Below are 22,084 nucleotides of genomic sequence, written 5' to 3'. Positions count from 1 at the left end.
ACCCTCATTTGTCCTTTCTAACTAGCACCCCATCTCCAAAGTTCTAGAACATGCCACCACCCAAATCAGTCCTCCACGCCTTGTTCAAATTCTGTTAGTCCAGCTCACGACTCGACCTAGTCAAAGTCACTTAATGAAATTCTGTGACAGAAACCATGGTGCATCATCATCTCCCCTTGGAAAAAATGAAATGAAATGAAAATCGTTTATTGTTGCAAGTAGGCTTCAAATGAAGTTACTGTGAAAAGCCCCTAGTCACCATATTGCGGCACCTGTTCGGGGAGGCTGGTACAGGAATTGAACCGTGCTGCTGGTCTGCTTGGTGGCATGGTGACGCAATGGTTAGCACTGCTGCTTCACAGTGACGCGGTGGTTAGCACTGCTACTTCACAGTGGCACAATGGTTAGCACTGCTGCATCATGCACCGAGGACCTGAGTTCGATTCCGGCCCCTGAACACCTGTAGCAAATAAATTGTGGAAAATATGACTACCGTTATGCATTTGAACAACCTTTAGGGAAGTGTTATGCTATTTCAGTGTCCAGTATGTGGAGTCTTCGGGCACATTTTATATCTTATCTCAGTATCTGATTTCCACTGTGCTGTTGGAAAGCACTAAGTGGAATTGTGCACTTCTTGTCCAGTAACCCTCATTGGAAAATGTACATATATGGTCATCAAATGAGGAGAAATTGGGCTCAGCTGTGACCACAGAATCAAAAGTTTGCTGAGACTTGCTGTCTAGTTTCCTCCTAAGTATTGACGACTGTCTTTGGCAATGCTCCATGGAATCATATCCCAGCATATGTCAAGAGAGAAGCAGAAAGGAAAATTGGCAACGTAATATTGAAACACGGTAGCATTGTGGATAGCACAATTGCTTCACAGCTCCAGGGTCCCAGGTTCGATTCCGGCTTGGGTCACTATCTGTGCGGAGTCTGCACATCCTCCCCGTGTGTGCGTGGGTTTCCTCCGGGTGCTCCAGTTTCCTCCCACAGTCCAAAGATGTGCAGGTTAGGTGGATTGGCCATGATAAATTGCCCTTAGTGTCCAGAATTGCCCTTAGTGTTGGGTGGGGTTACTGGGTTATGGGGATAGGGTGGAGGTGTTGACCTTGGGTAGGGTGCTGTTTCCAAGAGCCGGTGCGGACTCGATGGGCCGAATGGCCTCCTTCTGCACTGTAAATTCTATGAAACCATTTTTGAAACTTTAATCCAGTTCAATTTGAAAGCCATTTCTAAACTTAGCATAAAGATTGGTGACAAATATTAATTAATTCCTATCGTTATAGCTGATACTGCAACTGATGATTTTTCTTTCATGATTATAGCAACACTTCATTGATGGCAAAACACCATGTATTATTGTAGCTGCAAAGTCTGACCTGCACGAAGCTAAACAAGACCACAGCATTTCTCCCGCTGAGTTCTGCAATAAACATAAAATGCCACCACCTCAAAGTTATACCTGCAACAGTATCGGCACACCAAGCAAAGACTTCTTTGTCAAAGTGACAACCATAGCCATGTATCCGTAAGTATGGGACATCAAGTCACCGCAGTGCTGCACGAGTCATGTTGAGATTTGCATGGATCAACATCGTTAGCTACAAATTGAAGCAATGTTTTAGAGGTTGATCTGAAATAATAGGGAGAAATTCTGCAAATCTGAAAGAAAAATGAACATAAATGAATAAATTGCAGATATGTAATCATCGAACGCTTGCAGTACAGAAGGAGGTCATTCGGCCTGTCTGTCTGTGACGACTCTCTGGAAGAGGAACTCAATTGGTCTACTCCCCTGCATTTTCCCTTGGCCTGCAAATGTTTTCATTTCCGATAATCATCTCAGAAAATGTTCTTTTGGGGCAGCACGGTGGCGCAGTGGTTAGCATTGCTGCCACACAGACCGAGGACCAGGTTCGATCCCAGCCCTGGGTCACTGTCCGTGTAGAGTTTGCATATTCTCCCCGTGTCAATGTGGGTCACCCCCACAAACCAAAAAGATAATTTTAGTTTTTTTAAATAAATTTAGAGTACCCAATTAATTTTTTTCCAATTAAGGGGCAATTTAGTGTGGCCAATCCACCTAGTCTGCACATCTTTAGGTTGTGGGGGCGAAACCCACGCAAACACAGGCAGAATGGGTAAACTCCACACGGACAGTGACCCAGAGCCGGGATCGAACCTGGGACCTCGGCGCCGTGAGGCAACAGGGCTAACCCACTGCGCCACCGTGCTGCCCAAGATAATTTTATTTTGAAGGCCTCAATTTAATCTTTCTCACCACCCTTGTAGTCAGAACCTAACCATTCTCTGCGTAAAAATGTTTTTCATCATGTCACTTTCTTCTGCATTGATTTGTGCCACTTTATCTAGGTGGAATTTTAGTGTGTACCAACTTTTTCTTGAAATTTTAGAGAGCCCAATTTTCTTTCCCAATTAAGGGGCAATTTAGCGTGGCCAATCCATCTATTCTGCACGTCTTTGGGTTGTGGGGATGTGTGTGCACCATCTTTTAACAAGTTTAGAAGAATCACATTCTAGAAGAATATTAATTACTTTTTGTCTTATTTTTAACACCTGAAGGGAAATTGGAATGGACAAGCATTAGCACAAGGCCAAAGGGATGGTATTGATTTTACACCTCCAAGTTGCACTCATCTCCTTGTTGCAGTGACTGTTTTAATGGTGGAGTGATTGTTAGTTGGAATATTGTTCTTTCAGTTGGGCTGTTCAGCTCATCACAATGTCAGGCTCGTGCCTCTTCCCATGTACCTCTTGGTACTTGCTGCTTAAACATTTGCAGAGGAAGTCAGACAGACTGTCTTTTGAAGTCTCGCTTTTTAGCTCTGTTGTCCATAGCTCAATTCTGTATTTTTCTGTTCATGCTTTGCCTTAAAGTGCAAGGTCCTAGAATGAAGAGAAACTGCCTTATTATATTTGCAATTATTATTTCTGGTGGTTTCAGTTAAGCGGGGGAAAGCTAATCCTCCTTTCATGGAGGAGAGTTAGCTTTTTAGTGCTCATGCATTCTACAATTTATGGGGATGTGGACTAATTTTTAGAGAACTAGAATGGTAGCTGCAAAATTGTTCTTATTTACACATTACAAAAAAATGTTTCATTTCAAGTCGGGTGTATGTGAAGAACAAATCATCTTTTCACTGTCGGTACTTCCTGAAGTCTGTCTCAGAACTGAACTTTCTCTAATGTTGTCCTTACTTTTGGTATTTACTCAAAGGGAAATTTTAGACCCTTTATTATTGCAACAAAGGGGCGGCATGGTGACACAGTGGGTTAGCCCTGCTGCCTCACGGCGCTGAGGTCCCAGGTTCGATCCCGGCTCTGGGTCACTGTCCGTGTGGAGTTAGCACATTCTCCCAGTATTTGCGTGGGTTTCGCCCCCACAACCCAAAGATGTGTAGGCTTAGGTGGATTCCCCCTTAATTGGAAAAAAATTAATTGGGTGCTCTTAAGTTTATTAAAAATAAAATAAAAATTATTGCACCAAAGGTAATTGTAAATGAGCCTGAGGTACAGATCTGTATCAGTCAAAACACACCAACCTAATGGACTACACACTGCGTTGTACATAAACAAAATTCATGAATCTTAGCGATATGAAGCAGAATATGCTGGCATGGACGTTCCGTTGTCCTGGAAGATTTTCTCACAATCCAGTTGATTTGCAGAATGCCTGTATTATTAGGATAATCTAAAACATTACTTCCTTTAAGAATTAAGAGCATGCAAGGTGACTTCTGAAATGTGTAATAACTGCAGGCTGTTGACAGTATGACAGCTAGCATCCAGTTTCAATCAGAATTGATTAACTTGGATTCATCCGTGATGCAAATTTTTCATTTATTAAACAAGGCAATTTATTAAACTCAGCAAAACTTTGTAAAATAACTCTTGACTTCAACTGAGGAATGCAGTAGATTATTACAAAGGCTTGGTATTATTTTGTTTTGTATCCAGGATATCTGGAACTGCTGCAGTTGCATATCATCTTTTAAACACAACAAAAAACAATGTTGTATGAGCGAGTGCTTTTATTTGTATTGTTTTGTCATCATTATATCCATCCTTACTTGTAAGATTTGTTTCCTCCGTTCATGTAGGATTGTCGCATGTTGTGTGTTCTTCCTATGGGGACTTGCTGAGATGTGTTCAGAAGTGACATTGGACCTTTGATACCTTTGCAATTGATTTACGAGAATGGTGTGAATCTGCATTTTTTATTACTTTGTAAGCAGAGACTCAACTGCCTTACTTCTGTGTGTTTTCGCAGCCATGCCCGGTTACGCTGTTTATGCACCTGCAACAGGTGTACATTTTGCATCTGTCAGAACCTCCTCAACTCAGACTTGCTGCAATCTGTAAAGGCCAAATTCTTCACTGCAGTACTTAACAGGTTCTTCATTTTATTTACTGGGTTTCAGAAGGTTTTTAAAATTGTTTTTCAAGGGTGGGTGGAGAGTAATCTTCAAAAGTCAGCTTCACACCGCATATCCACTGAATTATTTAAATTTTCACAGTTTTAATTTTGTGGGATTTTTTTTTTAATTATTCATTTTGGGGGGGAAAAAAACCTTTGAAGCCCTTGACTTCACATGCAATAATAATGTCGGCCGTTGAAATGATGCATTTCAACAATGCATTTAAACTTGACTAAGTGTGGTCCAGTCATTATCTGATTATTTTACCAATAATTGGCTGGCAAGTCTGAAAACATATCGGTTGAAGGAAGGATATTAAATATATTGGGTAACGACCATGTCAGTTGGAAGTTAGTTGAATGGATTCTGTCATCACAATAGACATCGATGAAATAAGATATTTCATACCTCATTTATGTGTGCAAAATAATGTTCCTTTCTCATAAGTTGGTAGGTAGACAACCTTGAGATGCTCTTTCTCTGGCAGTATATTGACCAAAATAATGCGCAGTTAAGTTTTTAAAGATTAAAAAACTCTGCTCCACTGCCGTCCTTCAAGTCTCTCATGATCCAAGTGTCATGAGTAGGCATTACTTAACTTTGTGTGGTGCATTATTCTCCTCAGTTCAGGAGTGCTGAGTTTTAGTTATCATTTAAAAGATTGTAAATGATGAATCTGTATCATTATCTTGGTCAAAATGTATTACTTGCTTTATAGAGATTCCACTTCGAAGCAGAATGCCATTCCAAAATCTGAGGTGCTAATTGTCAATTTAAAGGAAGTTTTGATCGATAATCCTTTTCCTGAGTCGTACCTCAAGAAATGTATCCAAGGTATTCCCTTATCAGGCATTTTTAAATCTCCCAAGTGTTTGATCCATAGGGAACTCTGTAGATGAGAATATTTGTAAATTAAGTATTGGTGATGTGTCTAGTGGTCTTTATCACATCTCATTATGTCAAAGTGCTTCATAAAAAGTAAATTACTTTGAAGTGCATTAATTGCTGTATAACAAACTTAATCATTTTGCAAGATCTCATAGACAACAATAAGATAAATAACTAGTTGATCAGTTTGGTGGTGTTGATTGAGGGTGAAAGGTTGGCCAATTTTGCTCTTAAAATATTGTGGTGGGATCTTCAATGTCTTCCAAAACCACAGTGACCGGCCCTCGGCCTTGAATCCCTTCTGAAGTTCTAGACTTGAATATGAGCCTATAGCATGTGCTGATGTATTGGAGTGGAATTTGAACCCAACCCTTCTGACTTGGTACTTCCAACACAACACCTTCAAACTGGAGTAGAGGGTAAAAGACTTGAGTAAAATTTCTCCTTTGTTCCATTTACTCATTAGTTTTATAGCTTAAAACCACCTATCAGATACATTTTTCTTCTTTTGTAACTCTTGAGATTATTTGTTACATCAGAACAGAATTAAATTTGGTGTATTGAATATTATTTGTCTCCAATAATGCACTAGTCATCATATTCATTTGGAGAGGCGTTGCAGACAGGATGGCTGAATGACCTCCTTCTGTGCCGTATCTTGTCTGTCATACGGAAAAACAGCTTTTCAGTGACTGCTGCATATATTGAGGCTGATCAAATGTAATCTTTTATATAACCAAATTCTGAATACGCACTTTAATTTGACACTAGACTTTTATTTGGTACCATATAGTTCTTGTACATAAATGCAAATTAGATAAAGTGATGGTCCACTGAAACACAAGGTGCAGTGTACTAGTGATAAAGGAGGTGGCATTTACTTGTCTAGCATTTTATTTGGTACAGGAACCATATAAAAGGCATATTTCCAGTATGAAGAAAAAGTACAATTGAAAAGATGTGCTGGCGCGATGCATGTACCTTCAGTTTTTTTTGTGTGGGGGGGCGTGTGTAGGCGGCAGGGATGTGTGTAGGGCGATTGGGTGGGCTGTGGGGAGCTCCGTGTATGTGTTTATATGGGGGGGGGGAGAGGTTTCTTGGGGTGTATGTGTGTGTGTGTGTTTATAGGGTGTATGTGTTTATGGGGGATATTTATAGGCTGTGTGTAAGGGGTGGGTGTGTTTATAGAGGGCGTTGTTTATAGGCGTGTGTGTATAGAGGAGGGTGTGTAACAGGTGTGTGCGTGTGGAGTTAAGATGAGTGTGCGGGCAGGTTGTGTGTGGGCGGGATCTGTACGTAGGATACTTGCGTGTGTGTAGAGTATGTGTGTGGATGTGTAGGGGGGTGTGCGTATAGGGTGTGTTTGTGTGAATTGATAAACTGACCAGGGCTGTCTAACAATCCTACTCATTAAATCTACAACCCAGCATCCACCCCTATCCCCATCCCAAAGACTAATCAAGTCTTGAGGGGAAAATCCCAAATGTGCCATTTAATCCTGTCTCACCCATTATGCACAATAAAGAGGTGGGTTGGCTGGATGGGTGGACAATGGATAAAATTATTCTAAAGTTGTCTATTTGTGAATTTAATGGATACCAACCAGTTCGTCTCCTGTGGAATTACAGGAACTAAGGATGGTCTGCAGGTGAAGTGGGATTATAACTCAGGGAAATAATTAGGCCAAATGCACAGATATCATTTAGTTATTTTGTTCAAGTCCTACATTGTCATTTTTATACAATACTTTGATTTGATTTTTATTTAACTAGCAAAGCTTTGGGACATTTTGGGATTTTGAGTGTTAAATTTAGTTAGAGCATTGGGATTTATCTGCCAAGAGCTGAGATACCATAACATTGCCATTGGATGGGTGTAATTACGAGTATATGCAAGCTTACCTGTGGGGGGGGGGGGGGTTGATACACGATTGTGACAATCGCTAGAAAGAGACCATTTGGCCCATCGAGTCTTCACTGACCCTCTGAAAGAGCCCCCTATCTAGGCCTAATCCCCATCCTATCCCAATCTGACAAGTTGTTTTTAGTTACAAACATGCAAGAACACACCTTGAGCTCGAAATCTGATTTAGAGCATTTACTCTCTTTTCTCTAGTGCTCAATTAAATTAAAAGCATATCCGTTATAAATTATGACCTTGCCAGGTTCACACTATACCAAGAACTAATATACAGAAGACTTCTTTTCTCTACACTACGACATCCTCGTAAATTTATACAACAAAAATCAAGTTCTGTGAATGTTGGAAATCTTGAAATCAAAACTGAAAATGCTGAAATACTCAGGTCAGGTTGCATCAGTGACAGAAAAACAATGTTAATGTTCAGGCCTGGGACCTTGCATCAGAACTAAGGAAGGACCCCAGACGTGAAATATTAATTCTGTTTCTCTCTCCATAGACCCTGTTGACCTGCTGAGTATTTTCTGTCTTTATTACAGGTCGTGTAACCTTTACCCGAAACCCTCAGGGCCGATTGCATTTCGGATTTTAGATCATTTTGCAGATATTGCATATAAACTTACATATAACTGGCCTACACCTAGGCCAGTTATAGTCGAAAGTAAATAAAATGGTTGGAGAAGTAAGATGTATCACTGCTTAATAAATACAGTTCATGTGATTTCTTTTTGACGTGTTCACCAGAATAATCGCAAGATAAACAGCGCAGACAAACAACTAGACTTCCTGCACTAAAGCAATGATGTAATTTTTTTAAAAGATGCGGTTTTTTGATGTGTTCAGATTTACAGAGAGAGAAAACTCAACTTGTACCTTTATAAACACTTCTCCCCGACTCCTCCACCCTCGCCATCCAATCAACTGCCTCTGCCACTTCCCTCCTTGCCCTTCTCCAATCAGCTACCTCTGCCACTTCCCTCCTTGCCCTTCTCCAATCAGCTGCCTCTGCCACTTCCCTCCTTGCCCTTCTCCACCGTCTGCTGCCCTTTACGGTGGAGACAGCACCATCTGTTCCAAAACTTCCTACTGTTTTCGTTGGGTGGGACTACACTCGCCTGGTTCTAATCCTATCTCCCTAATCATAGCCAGAATATGACCAAGAGTAGCTTTTCTTACTACTCCCACATAGTTACCTCTATATTCACCAAAGAATCTGTCCTTGGGACCATCCTATTTCCTATGTATAAGATGCCCCTCAGCAACATCATCTAAAAACACATTATTTTCCATATGTATGCTGATGACAGTGAGCTTTACCTTTGTCACCACCTCTCTTGACCTTTCCACTGTCTCTAAATTGTCAGACTGTTTGTCTGAAATCTAGTACTGAATGTCCTCCAATTAAATATTAGACCAAAGCCATTGTCTTTGATCCCTACCGTTCTGTAGCCACTGACCCGTGCCTTGCCTGACAGCTGTCTGAGACCATGGTGTCATGTTTGACCCCATAATGAGCTTCTGACTACACAGCCACACCATCAAGAATACTGCTCATTTCCACCTTCATAACATTTCCTGACTGCTCCATGCCTAACTCATCTGCTCTTGACTGCTCATCTGTATACTTGACTATTCCAACTCTCCTGATCAGTCTCTCATTTGCTACCTTTTGTGAACTTGAGGCCATCCAATACTCTGCCTATATCCTAACTTGCATCATCCTGTTATACTTGCTGACCTATGTTGGCTCCCATGTCTGGCAATACCTTTATTTTAAATTAACCCTGGTTTTTGCATATTTCCATGGCTTCACCCACTTCACCACCCTCTGTGATGCATGCACTTCGCTAATTCAGGCCTCTTAAACATCCCTGATTTTAATGGCTCCACTATTGGCCGTGCCTTCAGCTGCTTGGGCCCTAAGCTATGGAATTCCCGCCCTAAATCTCTCCATTTCTTTACCTCATTTAAATTACTTTGTGTCACATTTTGTTCAATGGCGCTTCGATGAAATGCCATGGGACATTTTGTGACGTTAAAGGTGCTATATAAATACAAGTTGTGTAATAAATCCAAGCCCCAGCTAGTGTAAAATGCTTAACATTTCTGATGGCTCTTCCTCAGTTCTGCTTTGAAGTCTCAAGTCAAGCTCGTGCTTAAGGCTGGAACTTGAATATTACATTGATTCTGAAGAGAATGCTACTAACACTGAAACTGATTATTGTGGCCAGTAGGATTGTTTGATCAAATCTTTGCGCATCTGTGATCAGCTGAGACCAATCTGATTATTTCTGTTCATTTGAATTTTGTTTCTCGTTTTGTAGCAAATTTGTCAGCCAGTTTGCAGCACCCTGAGCTTTCACTGAAAACCTAGACTGTAGGAGGAAGGGCAGAAGCTAAAGAGTTGAGTTTTAAGGAACTAAGACCATGAGTTAAAGATGCTACAATGAGTCTTGACATCAACAGAGGGAGAAGGAAGCCAGGAGGAAGAATAAAATATGGTATGGGATATGTGGACCTGTTCAGAAAGTTGAGAGATGTCAACCATGTTTATAAACCTTCAATATTAAAAGATTTGACTGCTTTTACACACTGACTATATTCCCACGAGCTTGGGTCCAGATCCTCGCGTCGAATAGATATGCTTCAATACTTGCACTATAAGATTAAATTAATAGCCATATAATTTCTATGGTAATGTTTCTTGCATTATTTAAAGCTTAGAATAGTGTCAACTATTTTATTCTGTTAAAAGTCATAGCTTCCCACAAGAGCCCTTTCCTTTCATTTTATACTCACTTGAAATAACAGCAACAACTCTTAATTTGTTACTCCAGTTGCTCTTCTTTCTAAGTTTGTCTTAGTGCATTGCAGATTTTCACCATTGGTCCCAGCCCTTGGCCCACATTCACCCTCAATTTCATACTCCACTTTGCCATTTTGTCTAAGAGACATCTAGCTTTAAATAATGAAGCTATCAATTCATTACATACAACCTGTTAATCTATGGTGAATAGGAGATAATTCACTTGTGACCTGTCTGAAAAGCTGGCTTACAGCTTTGGTACGTTGCGAGTCAGTCGTGGGCATTTATCTTTTGATGGCGGGTGCCCTGAAGATATTTATCCTCAATTCACAACACTTTTAATAGCAGCCTTTGCCCACAGGATCAATGATCGACTGCTGCTCTACTGTAGAGCTGGCTCATGTTCAGGGAAAAATGAGAGCAGTGACTCATTTAGCCCACAGTCTTTCTGCAAAATCATGTAACTAAAGTTAGGATCTCAAACCCATGAAAGTGTCTGTATTTTGGAGTTCGATGCAGTATCCAGTATGTACCTTTCTAAACTATATTCCGAGATCATGTACAACCACTTGGGCTTGCAGGCTAATTTAAAATATGTGGAATAACTTATCCTTCCTTCAGGTAAGTGTGTAAATTGGAGCCATAAAAACAGTGGATATGCCGTGAATAAGGCTGCTATTGAAGAATCTTGAATCAAATGCTGGACTCCAGGGTACAACCAACTTGTTCAGGAATGCTGAATCTTGATCAGTCCCATTACAAAGATTATGCATCTTTAAGGTATTCAGTTTATCAATATCTTCCATCCGAAATTACATTTATGCATTTACAAACTTAGAAACAGACTCAGGGATGTGTTGTGGGGAAAAAAGGATTCTTATGAAAATACTGTAGTTCAGCAAGTGCAGAGTAATTTTTCAGTTAGCTGACCTTACTGAAGTGCAGTGGAATTACTGCTGCACATCAGTTAAAAAATATAATAAATCAATGCCAATCAATTTTCAGTATCGGAAAAAATAGTATTGATTTTATTGCAAGTAGGGATGCTTAATATTTTGTTAAAAACGTATTAATTTACATTGGTCCAATGGAAGTTGTCCTTGGTATTTCTGAAAATTACCTCTAGTTCAGTTGGTTGTACTGCTTAATTTCTGTCAGCGATGCCTTTTGCTATTAATAACTAGGGGTAGTAAGCTTTTCTCAGCTCTGGACATGTTTTAGGAGTTCAAACCTTCATGCGAACAGTAATAAAAGGAATCCTCTTTGTCGTAGAAACATAAGGAATCAGGCAAACTATCTGTTTTCATTTGAAGCTTGCATTCAAATTAGTCGCCTTCAAAATTTGGCATTCTCATTTCTTCCAATCTTTTCTATCCTCCACCTCAGGTCTGTCCTATCTAAAGACTTGTTAATGGAGCATAGGATTTTCTTTTAAAACTTTTTTGTAGAATTGTAAAGTCAGTGTATAATATGTGTTGATGTGCACCATGTTAAGCAAATTTTAAATTTGCACTAAATATATTAAACTGGGGAAAATAGCTAATTTACTGACTCAATTGACAGAACATAGAGCATACAGTGCAGAAGGAGGTCATTCGGCCCATCAAGTCTGCACCAACCCACTTAAGCCTTCACTTCCATCCTATCCCAGTAACCCTTCCTAACCTTTTTTGGGCACTACGGGCAATTTAGCATGGCCAATCCACCTAACCTGCACATCTTTGGAATGTGGGAGGAAACCAGAGCACCCGGAGGAAACCCACACAGACACGGGGAGAACGTGCAGACTCTGCACAGAAAGTGACCCAGCGGGGAATCAAACCTGGGACCCTGGCGCTGTGAAGTCAAAGTGCTAGCCACTTGTACTATTGTGCTGTCCAGAGCCTGTATGTAACATACAGAGCCTGTATGTAACAAGCTCATGCTAACAGATGCTGGGTTCAGTTCCTAGTCTATGCTGAGTTAACTGAATTCAGCCATGAGGGTAGCACGGTAGCTAAATTGCTTCTTTTTTTTAAATATAATTTTTATTGGAATTTTTTACAGAAAATATAAAACGTAACGACAAACAATGAAATGCAACAAAATAACCCATAATAACTGTAACACCCCCAGACCGTATCGACGCATGTATCCCATCCCCCAACCCCAATGAACAACAGAAGAACTTAAAAATAAATTTAAATTAAATAAACAAACATAGTCATCGTCTGCCCCCCCCCCCCCCCCCCAACACCTTTTCCCTCCCCCTTCCCCCCCCCACCCCCCCGGGTTGCTGCTGCTACTGTCCCGGTACCCTATCGTTGAGCCAGAAAGTCGAGAAAAGGTTGCCACCGCCTAAAGAACCCTTGTACCGACCCTCTCAGGGCGAATTTGATCTTCTCTAGCTTAATGAAACCCGCCATGTCATTGATCCAGGTCTCCACGCTTGGGGGCCTCGCATCCTTCCATTGTAGCAAGATCCTTCGCCGGGCTACTAGGGACGCAAAGGCCAGCACACTTTCGCCTCCTGCACTCCCGGCTCCACCCCAACCCCAAAAATCGCGAGTCCCCATCCTGGCTTGACCCTGGATCCCACCACCCTCGACACCGTCCTCGCCACCCCCTTCCAGAACTCCTCCAGTGCCCGGCATGCCCAGAACATATGGGCATGGTTCGCTGGACTCCCCGAGCACCTGACACACCTGTCTTCACCCCCAAAGAACCTACTCATCCTCGTCCCAGTCATGTGGGCCCGGTGCAGCACCTTGAATTGGATGAGGCTAAGCCGCGCACACGAGGAGGAAGAATGAACCCTCTCCAGGGCATCAGCCCATGTCCCGTCTTCGATCTGTTCCCCCAGTTCCCCCTCCCACTTAGCTTTCAGCTCCTCTACTGACGCCTCCTCCGCCTTCTGCATAACCTTGTAGGTATCAGATATCTTCCCCTCTCCGACCCAGACCCCCGAAAGCACCCTGTCGCTCACCCCCCTTGCGGGAAGCGAAGGGAATCCCTCCACCTGCCGCCTAGTAAATGCCTTTACCTGCAGATACCTGAACATGTTCCCCGGGGGAGCCCAAATTTCTCCTCCAACTCCCCCAGGCTCGCAAACCTCCCATCAATTAACAGGTCCCTCAGCTGTCTGATGCCTGCTCTGTACCAACCCTGAAATCCCCCATCAATGTTCCCCGGGACGAACCTATGGTTCCCCCTTAACGGAGCCTCCATCGAGCCCCCCACTTCTCCCCTATGTCGCCTCCACTGCCCCCAAATCTTGAGGGTAGCCGCCACCACCGGACTCGTGGTATACCTCGTAGGAGGGAGCGGCCACGGCGCCGTTACCAGGGCCCCCAGGCTTGTATCTCCACAGGACGCCCTCTCCATCCGTTTCCATGCTGGCCCCTCCCCCTCCATTACCCACTTGCGCACCATCGACACATTGGCCGCCCAATAATACCCCGAGAGATTGGGTAACGCCAGCCCCCCCCCCCTCCCCCCCCCATCTCTACCCCGCTCCAAGAAGACCCTCTTCACCCTCGGGGTCCCATGCGCCCAAACAAAGCTCATGATGCTGCTAGTCACCCTTCTAAAAAAGGCCCTAGGGATAAAGATGGGCAAACACTGAAAAAGGAACAAGAACCTCGGGAGAACTGTCATTTTGACGGACTGCACTCTACCCGCCAACGATAGCGGCACCATGTCCCACCTTTTAAATTCCTCCTCCATCTGCTCCACAAGCCTGGTAAAATTAAGCTTATGGACAGTCCCCCAACTCCTGGCCACCTGCACCCCCAGATATCTGAATGCTAAATTTCTTCTTAATTGAAAAAATAATAATTGGGTAGTCTAAATTATTTTTTAATGAATTCAACTGGAGTAATGCAGAGCCACTACAATTGTCCGAAGTGTCGACTGGCTAAAGAGAGAAAAATCAGCCAGATCTCACACTCCTGATCAGTTAGTTCTAGAAGTGCAGTTTTCTGGATATCAATAATAGCACTATTGGAAATTATTTTGAAATTTAAAAAAAATTTTTAATATAAATTTAAGAGTATCCAATTTTTTTTTCCAATTAAGGGGCAATTTAGAGTGGCCAATCCATCTACCCTGCACGTCTTTTGGGATGTGAGAGTGGGATCCAAGCAGACACGGGAGAATGTGCAAATTCCACACTGACAGTGACCCAGGGCTGGGATCGAACCTGAGACCTCGGCGCCCTGAGACAGCAGTGCTAACAACCGCCACCGTGCCACCCTGATACTTCTTTGATGGACAGTCCAGTATTTCTAAATTGCTAAACTAGACTGTATGCAGAATAATACTTTTCACTGTACCTCGGTACACATGACAATAAATCTATCTAGACATTTTTACTTTGCTTTTTGATAATATGTCCTGCCCTGTGGAATAAACAACTGCTCAAATAATACATCAAATTAATTACCAAATCAGGGCGGCACGGTGACTCAGTGATTAGCACTGCTGCCTCAGGGCGACGTGCAGCCAGGTTCGATCCCAGCCCGGGTCACTGTCCGTGTGGAGTTTGCACATTCTCCCTGTGTCTGCGTGGGTCTCACCCCCACAACCCAAAGATGTGCAGGGTATGTTGCCCCTAAATTGCCCCTTAATTGGAAAATAAATAATTGGGTACTCTAAATTTAAATATTTTTTAATTAATTAATTATTAACTTATGAGATTATAAAGTGTGAAATCTTTTCAGTTTTTCAAATTGCCAGTTTGTATTCCTTATTAAAACTAAAATTAAAATTTCATAATGTTGAATCTTTTTCCTTTTCATATTGCTGGAGTTGTTAGCTTATCTTATTTCATAAAGACGCTGACTGGATAACATAATTGAATCGACAGCTTTGCAAAAAAAGCAAATGATCTTAACTCCAATTATTTGAATTGGCTGTTACAATGGGAGGCAGAATATAAACTTATAGCTTCGGTACAAGTTTACAGTTTTGATTTAAAACGTTTTCTATTGAGGGCTTTATTATCAGAATTTTAATTGTAATTTTAGATTTTCAGGTGAATGTGAATAATTTGCCTTGTACTGTACATGTCAAAAAGTTAGCTACTCCCAGCCCAACATTCCATTTCAGTTTTTTTAATCGCAAAGCTTGATGGTTTGAACTACTGTTATTACCTTCCCATTGTTGCATGCACAAGTGAATACAAACTGTGGATAATTTAGTGTATCATAACATGTACTTTTTCTTTTCTAATTTTCTGTCTTTTAGGTGTCCATTTTCATTTTGTGTTTGCATGTAGGCACTGTCAATTCATCTTGTGTCATATCACTCTTATTAACTATATTGCATCTTCTATGTTTACCCATCCTTCCTTCTCTCCTCACCTCCAGTGTTAACTTTAGAAAGATTTGACTTTATTCTTGGAGATGGAAAACAATAGTTCATCTACTTTGGATGTGTGTGTTATGTACAGCTAATGGCTTCTGTTTAATTTGTCTTGGCTCTCATTAGCAGGATTTCACTTTGGTGGTACTTGAGCAATATTGATGACTTTCAGGTTATTAATACAGCAGATCTCATGACAGTTCTGAATATGTCTTAACTAATTTCGATCTAATGGTATGAGGATTTATTATTGGAAGGGTCACTTGTTTAATTGCTAATGACCCATTCAGTCTTGTTTGTGTTTATTGAATACAAATGCTGCAATATATTATTTTAATCTCATACAAATATTTTTGTGACCAATTCTTCCTCCATGTTCAAAAGCCATTTTCATCAACATGTTCCTTATTTACATACTAGAAGACCTGTTAAAGCAGTGTACAAAGAGATTGATGTTTTTCCTATTTCATCTCTCTTTATGTTCCTACATCCCAATCCCTCCCCCTTACCGTCTGCCAGGAGTATTACAGTTGTTGTCTCATGTGAAAATCTGAATATAAATTGCTGTTGAGATTGATATTCGGGCTTGTGTGTCCTGGTTGAGACCTCCAACCTGTTGGTCATCTATTGTCCATGTTCAATGTAACTGCCCTCAAAGTGAAATATTGGTGTAACTACCTTAAATATGCTGCCGTTGAGTCTGAATTTTTACTATCCTTAACTTGGAGCTGTTGCTTACTGTGAAAAAATTCTTCACTAATGTGGTTTACCAGATAGACATAGAGTCTCTGCATTCGCATTTGCAATTTCTTACTCTTGCTGCTCTGCCCTCAGGTGGCCAGTTTTTTCCCGAATGTCTTTGTTGCTGCTATTCACATCGTTGTCTGCTGGTGTTTGAGGCCCACTGCGCCAATAACCTCGAAGCCGTAACCAGGATACTTGTTAACGCAAGATGATATCTCTAATTTGTACTGATATTTCCTAACTTGAATTAACTAGGCATGAGCATGCTCAGTTAGCAAGTGACTACAGCCACTTAGTCCCCGAGAGACCAGTGTATTGATGTAAGCCTCCATTTTCATTAGTCATTTGATACAACAGAGAAAAGATTACTTGTGATCAAAATAGCAGGTGACTGAAAAATGTGGTATTGAACTACTGTCTAAATAGTTTTGGCATCTTGATAAAGGGGCAGTCCTGTTAAACAAAATCTGTTTAAATTTAGTAATATTAATCATACGTTTATGCTTTAATCTTTAAAGCAGAGCAAAGTCTACTAGCTGTTTTTTTTAAAACATTGCTAGTCAATTTTTTATTCAAAGTATCTTCATGAAAATTAAATTTGTGTACTTTTAATATCAAATCTTTACTTAAACTGGCAAGCTGGGTCTGCCCAGTTGCTTCTAAGCTGCAACAGTTATTTAGGTAATTTTTGCTTGACTCCAGAACAGAATGAAATAGGAATTATGGATTTAAATATTTTTCTTAGTTTATTAGTTCCGCTGCTTATAATCTTGCATGATCTTCCCAGCATAATCCAGTGATGACTCAGTCCCTGCGTTCTCACTGACCCTACCTAGCTTGCGGCTGGTTTCTCTTGTCTGACAGCAGCAATTTCACTTACCTTTGGGCCTTTTGAACCCACCCTGCGACTTGCCAGTTTTCTTCCTTTTGCTAGTTTTAACCATCCTTAAGGCCTCTTTCGCTTATTCCCTTTCAACTATCAGCTGTTTGTAAACTCATCGCCCTGTTACAACAACAAAGCATTTACCTTCTAATTGGGATGAATATTCTGAGCTAGCCGAGATTAGAAAAGAATACTGACTCTGCAACCAGAGGAATTGGTTTTCTGCTACCCATGCTACCACTCCTTTTGAAGTCTCAAAAACCTCAATTAAGTCATGTCCTCGTTCTCTGCTACACAAAAAGTAAAGCTCTGTGTAACTACGGCTTCTCCATTCCTAGTCAGTTTGTCCTGTATGCTGTCTGGCGGTAATATTCTTTCTATAAATCTGGCGGTAATATTCTTTCTATAAATCTGGCACTTGCTTCTGAATCGACTCTTCCATTACTTCTCCCCCTCCCCCTCCCAATCCTGTCTTCCAAAACATCTTCTTGAAATTAAACAGATGTCTCTATGGCAAAGATTTAAACATTATGATTAAGGATTCAAATACTCTGGTTTACTTAATAAATCCTTGCTTTATACAGGACTGCTCCTTGAATCAAACCATTAACCAATCAATTTGAGATTTTTACTAATATACTGTTCGGTTGCCATTCACCCTGTTTTGTGCCATATTATGAACTGCATACTTGTATGCATATGTGTATATATAAGGTTAAAAGACCAAGTAGACGAGGTGGGTGCTATGCTGTTGGCGAATGATGAAGGCAGTCTCGTTCATCAAGTACACGCCGTGAGCTTTGTTGAAGATTCTATCTTCATGGAGTCTTCTGGTGCTCGCAGTTTACAGCATGAAGACAGGTAACTGTGCACATAGTAAATTCTCCTCCTCCAGACTCTGGCTGTCATTTGAAAACACTTCCTGATGGGAGTGGTAATATTGGTGAACACTTTTTCCACATTCCAGTGACTTTATTTGAATTGGCTGTTCGTAATCTTCTGACTATATCAAATTTTATTACAATTCACTCTTTCAAGTTTTTGTTTCTTACATTTTATATTTTTGTCTCCACACACATCATATCCAGAATATGGAAGCTGAAAATGTCCTGTTAAAGGCATGTAACGGAGAGGAGACATGTACATTTTTGAGTTTTAATGTCTGTGGAACATAAGTTGAGACTAAAAGAATGAGTTTTTATTTAATGTGGGAAGCTGAGCTTTGTAAAAATACTATTATGTTTGTTTTTAATGTAATGTCAGAGGTTTGTGACCATATTGCTTGAGTGTAATGTATCCAGAAAGTTTTTACATCTCCTATAAACTAGTGAGGTTTAAAGATGGCTATAGAGTGTGCTTCCTGGGCTGTGTAAGTGTTGGGAAGAGCTTGTCTGTAAAGTAAATGGCAAAATCTGAATACCTCTGATTGTGTGAAATGGACAACCACTAAGAGCAAGCCAAGAGTTGCCCGATTAGGAGTGTTCATGCACTATCTAATCCACAATCTACGTAGCAAAGCCAATTTAGTAAGTACATTTTAATAGAAATATTAGCTCTTATGATTTTTGCACCAAACTACAGCATGTGTTTGTATAAAAAATACTTTAGAATGTTCTTTACGGTAAGAATAATTAGACCGTCTTCAAAGAGGAAAGTCTGGAAGCTTTCTATTAAAGGTGTAGTCTGACACCTTTTGTTTTAGGACAGTTTCTATTTATCTTTAGGTATGATGCACATAATTTGCTTTTAATTCAATCAAAGAAAATCTTACTTGAACTTGTGAAAATGCAACAATAGTTTTTAGCTGTGTTAGTGCGCTGATTGACTTTTTCTGGGTTATTTAATCATCTTGTCCTCCATTAAGTACATTGTCTGCAAATTAAAACAGCTGCTGTAGTTGATTTGAATTAAGCCTGGAGGTTTTGTGCTAATTGCAAGCGCTTTCATGTACAGTCAGAACTTAAATTGGACCTGGTCCCCTTACTGCTAAGAAAGAGAAAATGCTGGAAAATCTCAGTAGGTCTGGCAGCATCTGTAGGGAGAGAAAAGAGCTAATGTTTCGAGTCCGATGACTCTTTGTCAAAGCTCACCCCTTACTGCTAAAATTTGCTCAATTATAGAGAATGAAGGTGGAAAGGAATAGGGCAACATATTTTTACCAAATGTAGCTGATTTACTGCATCACTCAAATGCCTTCTCTGTGAAATTGAGCTGGGGGACTTTTCACATGTAGTTTTAATGAAATGAATGGTTGTAATGTAGGCAGTTGTTGTCCAGAATGTGGACATTCAACTAAAGAAGATAGAAAGGTGGAAGCAAAAGGAACCAAATGCAGGATTTAGTGCCAGATCTTTTACCATGTAAATGGTGTCATAATGTTCGATGAATGCAACAAATACACTTGGATTGCTGAGGTTAATGCTACATCAAGATAGTAGCACGTGTCCCTGAGTGGCTAACATAGAAGTGGATGATGAGTAGAGAGAGAAACCAAAGATGATGTAAAAAATAAAAAATGCTCGATGCACAACACCACTCTCAGCACATGTAAAAGCACGTTGTATTTCAGTCTGTACTCTAAATACTAACCTATCCTTTCTCTGCATAACTATTTATTCAGTATATTTCCAGTATTTTCCGACTATACTGCACAAATATTACTTCCGCATGTTCTAATTTAGCCTTTATTGTAATCTTGTATCACTAACTTATTCTGTGTTTAACCCTGACTTGCGTCCTGTGGAACAGACAAGATAAAGTTTTTAAAAACTGGTATTTAAAGATATTTAAATATATTTTGATAGATCACAATTTTTACAGCCAAGTTTATTAAATTATATTTTCTACAAGCAACTAACTTGGGAATATTAAACCTACTTTAACTAATGTGCTCAGCTGTCGTACTGTGAGGAGTCTGGCTCAGTGCTTAATTGAGCATGCTCAGTAACCACCTATTGTCTCATTTTACAGTGTGGACTCATTTGGCTTTATTGTGGCCCACACCCTATGTCATTACAAGTGCACAGTATGGCCTCAAGTGCAAAGAGCATGTTCGCCATACTTGTCATATCACTGCTTTGTTTTATCCTGATTTGTTGTTGTGTATTTGCATATTCAAAATCAACCCATTCATCCAAAAGGCCATACCCACTAATATGCCTTTTTTAAATATAGCTTTGTATTTGAACTTGTGCACATGTTCAAAACAAGTGCTGACCCTTTACTTTGATGTCAAACTGTGTTGCTTTAATATTTCAACTCTCTCACAATAAACGTTTCTTCCTTTTAGACACACAGCGCAGGCAGACCTGAAGACCTCAACCTTCTGGCTTCGAGCAAGTCTTGGGGCCACAGTGTTTGCTGTCCTAGGATTTGCTGTGTACAAAGCATTATTGAAACAACGATGATCAGAACAGGAGTGAACCATTTGCTCACACAATTTAAGTTTTATATACAATTTCAAGAAGCTGCAATGAATATTGAGTGTTTTTATTTTAATATGCAAACTTATTTCTTCAACGGATAACGGTGCAGAAGAACAGAAAAATATTTAAGGGTCAAGCTGACTAACAGCTCCCATGTCATATGAAAGGACGATGCAAATCTGTTACAACGCTATTGCAATTTCAGAACCTGTTTCTGTTTTGCCATGGGTACCAGTAGTGTTGCTATCTTTAGGTATCCTGTAAAGCAAGAATAATTCAAAGCTGCCAACATCAAAGACCCAAAAGGGACATAATTTTGTAAATAATGTATATATCTGCACAATCAGCAGAATGGCATTGTTGCCCTAGGATGCCTGATACAGTTATGAAGTCTGCTCTCAGTTTATCGTGCAGCAAGTTACATGTTGGAGTGATTGTTTCATGTGGATATTTCGAACATTATCCCACAGCCAGACTTGCCTGGTGTTTAAAACATTTGAGGGTGTTTTATTTATTGTTTAGGTTATATTTTAATTTCAAGGAAGCACGTCTGCACAAAGTGGAGTCATCGAGAGAGTTAGTTCTCAGGGTATCAGTGTACACAGAATAGCAATCATTTTTATCTCGCAGTATAAAATTCCTTATATAACCAGTGAACTATCAGAAGAAATATACATTATTTGTCGTCTCCTTCCCCTCCTCCAGCCCCCAGTTTATTTTAGTTTTTCAAACCAGGCAAGAAGTCAAAGGTTGTTTTACAGTCTTTGAAGGATGCAAATCTATAGATTCCCATGATTTTAACACTCACAAGTAAATAATGTAAGAGACTTCTTACTCCTATAACCTGTACTGTGTTGCAATGCAAATACAGTACAGTTATCGCTTTGTTAGAGTGTAGTAATTGCATGGTTCACAGTATCTCTTCTACAGTTAGCTCTAAAATACCACATCGAGCATCCTTGCAATTTTCTGTTACAATGAATTTGCATTCTTCCTGTATATTGAACCAATAACTGTTGCATCACATTGATTTCATCCTTGACTTTTTCAAACAATTTCAATAAATATCTACGTGCTGTATCGTACGTCCTTGTAGTTAATTTCTTTGTGTCCAAAAAAAATGTTTTTTTTAAAAAGACTTCCAGAATTTTTTTTGTCAAACATCCTGTGCTTGTTTATAAAGTTCAAGGTTTGAGAACGGGAATCCGGTGTTTTTACTTCTGGTACTAGAGTTTAATCCCATTAACCAAGAATGAAATTAGGGAGTGTTCTCGCAGGCTGTAAAATCCTATAAAGAATAAATTCAGATAGTCTCAGACCAGTTTTTGAAGGTTGTGGTATTCAGTACAAACTCCTGCAATCTATAATTACATTTTCAAATTCTGTAATAAGACTAGTATATAAAATGGAAAATTTAAACTAGCTACAGCCGCAGCCTCAATAAAGAATCATAAAATATAGGCCTTGCTGCCCTTATGCCACTGGTTTTGTAGTACTCAACCAACTGACCTAACATTTCAACTTGGTGTGTCAACGGGCAGGTGCAAAGATTCCATGGCATTCAATGAAGAGTAAGGGAGTTCTCCCTAATGTGCTGTTAAATACCTGTTCCTCAACGAGCCTCACTATT

At 40.2% G+C, this 22,084-nt stretch overlaps 1 protein-coding gene across 11 annotated transcripts in view; it reads left to right on the top strand.

Annotated features, from left to right (window-relative positions):
• Nucleotides 1-21,539, top strand: part of rhot1a (ras homolog family member T1a) — a 99,190-nt gene extending 77,651 nt beyond the window's left edge. For 4 of the 11 annotated variants that reach the window (XM_038776349.1, XM_038776358.1, XM_038776359.1 and 1 more), the window contains 4 exons: nucleotides 1,332-1,534; nucleotides 4,298-4,420; nucleotides 17,744-17,890; nucleotides 20,319-21,539. In XM_038776349.1, coding sequence (XP_038632277.1) covers nucleotides 1,332-1,534; nucleotides 4,298-4,420; nucleotides 17,744-17,890; nucleotides 20,319-20,436 — 591 coding nt within the window. In that variant the 3' untranslated portion in view covers nucleotides 20,437-21,539. Of the gene's footprint in view, nucleotides 1-1,331; nucleotides 1,535-4,297; nucleotides 4,421-5,163; nucleotides 6,278-9,577; nucleotides 9,755-17,743; nucleotides 17,891-19,777; nucleotides 19,802-20,318 lie in introns of those variants that run through there. The other 7 variants (XR_005457898.1, XM_038776351.1, XM_038776356.1 and 4 more) reach the window with 7 other exon arrangements.
• The last annotated feature ends 545 nt before the right edge of the window (nucleotides 21,540-22,084 follow it).

This window comes from Scyliorhinus canicula, chromosome 18 (genome assembly GCF_902713615.1).
Source record: "Scyliorhinus canicula chromosome 18, sScyCan1.1, whole genome shotgun sequence".
In the NCBI taxonomy this organism is placed as follows: domain Eukaryota; kingdom Metazoa; phylum Chordata; class Chondrichthyes; order Carcharhiniformes; family Scyliorhinidae; genus Scyliorhinus; species Scyliorhinus canicula.
This window is presented reverse-complemented; position numbering and strand designations above follow the sequence as displayed.